At 49.8% G+C, this 6495-nt stretch overlaps 1 protein-coding gene across 2 annotated transcripts in view; it reads left to right on the top strand.

Annotated features, from left to right (window-relative positions):
- Window positions 1-972: 972 nt before the first annotated feature.
- Window positions 973-6495, top strand: part of SLC2A13 (solute carrier family 2 member 13) — a 103285-nt gene continuing 97762 nt past the window's right edge. For both annotated transcript variants that reach the window (XR_014012539.1, XM_081211627.1), the window contains exon 1: window positions 973-1966. Coding sequence is in view for 1 of the 2 variants with exons in the window: in XM_081211627.1 (XP_081067753.1) it covers window positions 1393-1966 (574 nt within the window). In the remaining variant the exon portion in view is untranslated. The remainder of the gene's footprint in view (window positions 1967-6495) is intronic.

Below are 6495 nucleotides of genomic sequence, written 5' to 3'. Positions count from 1 at the left end.
CATGAACCTGTGTAAGTTGGATGTGGTCAAAAATGAGATGACAAGAATAAATGTTGACATCCTGGGCATCAGTGAGCTAAAATGGACAGGAAGGGGCGAATACAGTTCGGATGACCATCGTATCTACTACTGTGGGCAAGAATCCCGTAAAAGAAATGGAGTGGTCCTCATAGTCAACAAAAGAGTGGCGAAAGCTGTACTGGGATGCAATCTCAAAAATGATAGAATGATCTCGATACGAATCCAAGGCAGACCTTTTAACATCACAGTAATCCAACTAAACAACAACAAAGAATGTGTGCTTTTATTTAAAATGCATCACTGGGTTATTTGTGGGGCATATGAATTCGTTCATTTTCTTCCTTCAAAATATAGTCCGGCCCCCCGCAAGGTCTGAGGGACAGCGGACCGGCCCCCTGCTGAAAAAGTTTGCTGACCCCTGGATTGGAATATCACTTGTACTTTAATGGTGAATTTTGGACATAACAGTTCTGGATTATTATGAAAGATGCAGGAGGAAATGATTCACAATAGGGCCCACAAAGAGGAGGAGATTCCTTGGATTCTTCTTTTTATGTTGCATGTTGGATATGTGACCGCAACATTTTAATCTAAAAAACCGAATACCGTAAATATTAATTTTTTAAAAATAATGCTTCAAAACGTGCTGGCATTTGGGCCCCTCCTGCCCAGCGGGGGTCCTGATCCCCCCCCAGTCCTGCCGTGAGTTCCAGGGGCGGGATCCCCGTGACGCGTGGGCGTACAAACCCACGCGATCCCTGCCACGGATTTCAAAGCCCCACGCGGACCCCTGAGGGAGCAGGCTGGGCCATTTCCCCCTCAGCGACCACTACGCGCGTGCTCAAGATACGCCTTCCCCGCGCTTGCTCTGTGCCTGCGAGGCGGCGGGGGCACGACGACGAGAAAGGGATATTTATTTATTTTCCTGAGGGAAAGAATGTAAAAAAATAAAAAAAAGAGGAGGGCGGCTACACACAAAACACACGCACAGGCCGCTCCGCCCTTTCTCCCGCCCTTCGCCCCGCCTCATGGCCGCCTGGCTCGCTTCCTCGCTGGGCCAGTCACGGGCTGAGGTGGCAGCTCGCTCCTGGCTCCTTCCCTCGCTCGAGGCCCCGGTGGGCGTGAGGCGACGACGGTGGCAAGCGGCGCTCCTTCGCCTCAGCGAGCGAAGAAGAGGAGGAGGATGAGAGGCGGCTGCAGCAGCAGCAGCGAGGCGCCTCGGCAGCGAGTCGCGCACTGAGCCGCCTCTCGACACACGCCGGCCGGCCGACCGCCTGACCGCCATCCCGAGCGGGGCTTTTACCTCAGGGCGCTTCTTCCCGCGCCCGCCAGCAGAGGCCGCCGAAGAGGGCTGGCGGCGCCGGCTGCCCCATGTCCCGCAAGGCCAATGTGGAATATACCCTGAAGAGCCTCAGCAACCTGATGGGGGAGAAGCGCCGACGGCAGCAGCAGCAGCAGCAGCCGGCGCCCGCCGCCGAGGGCTCGGCTAGCCTGGGCGAGAGGAGCCTGCTGGCCGCCGCCGAGTCGTGCTCCAGCCTCCACAGCCAAGCGTCCGGCGGCGGCGGCGGCTGCTCGGACTTGGAGCGGGCGGCCCGGCGGCAGTTCCAGCGGGACGAGACGCCCAGCTTCGTGTACGTGGCGTCGGTCTTCTCGGCGCTGGGCGGCTTCCTCTTCGGCTACGACACGGGCGTGGTGTCCGGGGCGCTGCTGCTGCTCAAGAAGGAGCTGCACCTGGACGCCTTCTGGCAGGAGCTGCTGGTCTCCAGCACCGTGGGCGCCGCCGCCCTCTCGGCGCTGCTGGGCGGCGTCCTCAACGGCTGGTGCGGCCGGAGAGCCTGCATCCTGCTGGCCAGCGGCATCTTCACGGCCGGGGCAGCCGTGCTGGCGGCCGCGCAGGACAAGGAGACGCTGCTGGCCGGGCGCGTCGTGGTGGGGCTGGGCATAGGTAAGCCACCCTCCCCTCGGCTCCCCCTGGGAAAACTTGGGGCATTGCTGTCATCTTTTTCTTTTTTGCATCCTCCGCGCACCCCTTCCCCTCCAGTGTTGTTTAGTCGTGTCCGACTCTTCCTGACTCCATGGACTATTAAGATGTATATTATTTGGGGGGTCATCTTGTTCGCAGGATTGTTAAATGGTGGCCTTTAAGGTGCTGCCTTAAATATGTATTGAATTCCACAGCATCCTAGCATGTTGTGAAATAGGGTAGGATTGGAGGACTTACTCAGACTAAGAGAACTTGTTGTTGTTTAGTTGTGTCCGACTCTTGGTGACCCCATGGACCAGAGCACGCCAGGCACTCCTGTCTTCCACTGCCTCTCGCAGTTTGGTCAAACTCATGCTGGTAGCTTCGAGGACACTGTCCAACCATCTCATCCTCTGTCGTCCCCTTCTCCTTGTGCCCTCCATCTTTCCCAACATCAGGGTCCTTTCCAGGGAGTCTTCTCCAAAGTATTGGAGTCTCAGTTTCAGGATCTGTCCTTCCAGTGAGCATTCAGGGCTGATTTCCTTAAGAATGGATAGGTTTGATCTTCTTGCAGTCCATGGGACTCTCAAGAGTCTCCTCCAGCACCATTATTCAAAAGCATAAATTCTTCAGCGATCAGCCTTCTTTATGGTCCAGCTCTCACTTCCATACGTACATCACTAGTGGGAAAACTCAGCGGTCCTTAACTCATTCACATGTTGTTGTTGTTTAGTCGTTTAGTCGTGTCCGACTCGTGGTGACCCCATGGACCAGAGCACGCCAGGCACTCCTATCTTCCACTGCCTCCCGCAGTTTGGTCAAACTCATGCTGGTAGCTTCGAGAACACTGTCCAACCATCTCGTCCTCTGTCATCCCCTTCTCCTTGTTCCCCTCCATCTTTCCCAACATCAGGGTCTTTTCCAGGGAGTCTTCTCTTCTCAGGAGGTGGCCAAAGTATTGGAGCCTCAGCTTCAGGATCTGTCCTTCCAGTGAGCACTCAAGGCTGATTTCCTTTAGAATGGATAGGTTTGATCTTCTTGCAGTCCATGGGACTCTCAAGAGTCTCCTCCAGCACCATAATTCAAAAGCATCAATTCTTTAGCGATCAGCCTTCTTTATGGTTCATCTCTCACTTCCATAGAATCATAGAATCATAGAGTTGGAAGAGACCACATGGGCCATCGAGTCCAACCCCCTGCCAAGCAGGAAACCATACATCACTATGTTCTGCACTGCACACAGCACACTTGGGCCCTCCCCCCCACCCCCGTTTCAGCTCCACTTTGGGGCATTGCAACAGACCTGCGTGCCTGCTTGTTCCAGTGGAAGTGGACTGAGACTGTTTGGTGCAGGAATCTTGCAGCTTGCCTCTTTTTCAGTCCCCCCCCCCCAAAGCTAGTTTCTTTGCACATATGTAGAGTTTCCCTGGCTATTGTAACCAATGCTTTTCTTAGAGAAAAAGGTGCCTGTGGCAGTGCTCGCCAAAAAGTGGTTACAGTAAGTGCCACACTTTTAACCAGGGCTTTTCTTCTTCTTTGGCGATCACCCGTAGCCAAGTAAGATTGTCTTCCATACACATGGTTTTACAATGAGGCCAATTCTGGATCCACATGTCCTTTCACAGTGGGGACATAATAAAGGTGCCAGAGCTTGCCATAAAGTGGTTACAGTAAATGCCACACTTTTAACCAGTGTTTTTCTTTTAGAGAAAAAAGTTTCCAGTGTTCATCATAAAGTGGCTACAGTAAGTGTCACACTTTTAACCAGGGCTTTTCTTCTAGAAAAATGTGCCTGTACTCATAGGCGCCGACTCCATGGGGCTTGAGGGGGCTCGAGCCCCCTCAAAAAAATTTTTGGGGGGGCTCAGCCCCCCCAATAATCTCGGGCGGGCGCCCTTTCAGCAGAGCGCCGCCACCGTCCCCCGCCTCCTCCTCACCTGCTCCTTCGCCAGCCAGCCAGCCGCGCGCCCTAATCGGAGGCACTGCCGGAAATCCCGACTGGCCACACCTCCCAGCCAGCCAATCGGCTGGCTGGGGGGCGTGGCTTGCCCTATTTAGGGCCGGAGCCACTTTATTTGCATATTCATGAGCTTATTTATTATTCATGAGCTTTCCCGGGGCCCCCCCAATATTTTTTCTAAGTCCGCGTCCCTGCCTGTACTGCACGCCCTTGAGTATCCCTAGAAAAAAAAGCACTGGTTGTAACATACAGCAAACTTTTCTTGAGAAAAGTGGGGCTATTGGTGGGGCTAGAGGAGGGAACTCCTCAAAAGGCCCCCAAGTGTGTGGCGTGTGCAGTGCAGAACAGGTAACTTTATCAAACTGCTCGGGGTTTGCACCCTTGTAACCTCAGCGTTAAGAGACGCGGGTGGCGCTGTGGGTAAAGCCTCAGCACCTAGGACTTGCCGACCGAAAGGTCGGTGGTTCGAATCCCCGCGGCGGGGTGCGCTCCCGTCGTTTGGTCCCAGTGCCTGCCAACCTAGCAGTTCGAAAGCACCCCCGGGTGCAAGTAGATAAATAGGGACCGCTTACTAGCGGGAAGGTAAACGGCGTTTCCGTGTGCTGCGCTGGCTCGCCAGATGCAGCTTGTCACGCTGGCCACGTGACCCGGAAGTGTCTTCGGACAGCGCTGGCCCCCGGCCTCTTAAGCGAGATGGGCGCGCAACCCCAGAGTCTGACACGACTGGCCCGTACGGGCAGGGGTACCCTTACTTTTAACCTCAGCGTTTTTACATTTAGAGCAAAGAGATGGCTCTCCCCAACCCCCCCCCCCTTTCATCTGTCCACTGCTTAGCTTGGATAACTTTAGAAATTAAGACTTCAGCTCTTAATGTCTACTGCCAAGTGAAGAGCCTGACTCTAATGTAAGAAGGAAGTTATTCAAGATGTTAGTCATTATTATTTATCATCATTGTAATTGTCTTTTTAAAAGAAAAGCCCTATATTTATCTGTTCTCAAAGGGAACGGTTTGTGCTGTTAAGTTGCCCTCTCTCATTGTCCTTTTGCAAGTCAGAAATTCATTTTAAAGGTTATCATTGTTGTCACTGCCTGTGGTGTTTTCTTTAGCATAGAATATTTAATGTAGCCTAGCTGGCAAAATACAATTATATTGTAGCTTGAAAGCGGTACTTTATATTTTTGAAAGATGTTCAGGAGGGCTAACTTTGGCTCAAAAGATCCTGAGTTAAAATTCAGATGGTGCAACTAATGGTATTGTGGGGAGAAACAGCACATCTATGAAAAGGCACCATTTATCTGTACAGTTGGGAAAGCAATCCCACAGTTAATGTGTAGCATTACTTAAGTAAGTTTAAGTACAGTAATGGCAAACAGATAGTCTTTACCTGTTTCATTTTTTTCTCCTAGCATATTGAAGGGTCCTTGCTGTTTCTTATGATGCCATCGTTCAGTAATACACAGTATCTAAAAGTTGAGCTTTCCCAGAACTTGCTTTATGAATTGACCTTGGAAGATAAACTTACTAAAGTCTTTTAACAGTTGATAACACATAAATTGCAACCATACAAACTTGCCTTAGAGTAAGTCTCATTGAATAATGTGGGACATCTGCATAGATGTGTGTAGGATTTTGCATTTAGTGGCATACATTTTTGTAGAAGGAATATTTTTTGTAGAACTTTTATTCAGTCCTCCTGGCAAGGAGTTTAGGGAAGCCTATATGATCTTCCCACTCTCTTTTCCCCATAACTCTCTAACCCAGGCATCAGCCCTGTACAGCTTACTATTTGTGTAGAAAAATGCTGAGGAAGAAAGCCTAGTGATAAGTGGTGGTCAGATGATCAAATTACTAACAATGGAACACGTACACCTTTTCTACCTCATTTTTGAACAGTTCATTTGGAATTTCGTTTAAGTAGAACACACTTATATAAGTATGTCTAGGTGTCTACCTTCGGTACTCTCAATCTTGGACAAAGGCAAGACGGCAAGAATTTCCTGAAAATGCATTAGCCAGAGATTCACAACTTGGTATTCTTCACAGTACATATTATCTTCTTATTGGCCTCTCTATCGTTGAAACCTCTTTTCTCTATCTTAAAAGTTTGTGGTTTTGTTGTGTGCTTTTGTTATTCTGCCCGTGTTTACCTTTTCTTCTCTTGGTATATCTTCTTTTTTTCTGGCTGTTTGCAGTGTGAAAACTTTGTCACTGATTCAGCCCATGCCTTCAGTTACATCTTTTCCTAGAGATCATTCAAGCACTATGCTGTTCTCTTTGTCATACATATTCTGATTTCAGTCTTACTTCCATTTGTCTCCTCTAATGCGTTCTGTTAGAATTGGATCCTGTGGGCAGAGTCTGTTTCCATTATTTTAACCCTTTGACAATATAAATAAGAACTAAACCTTGTTATCAACAAGTACTACAAATACATGAGATCACACTTGTTCCTTTTGCCATTGGTTTTTCATTACATAATTGTGTACTACACTCCTTTTTTTAATAACTTGCTCAGTTGTGATGCATACTTCAAGCTTGTTTCTTGTTGGG

The sequence above is a fragment of the Podarcis bocagei genome, assembly GCF_964188305.1.
Source record: "Podarcis bocagei genome assembly, chromosome: 10".
Classification (NCBI taxonomy): domain Eukaryota; kingdom Metazoa; phylum Chordata; class Lepidosauria; order Squamata; family Lacertidae; genus Podarcis; species Podarcis bocagei.
Note: the sequence above shows the minus strand (reverse complement) of the source record. Positions and strands in the feature narration are given on the sequence as shown.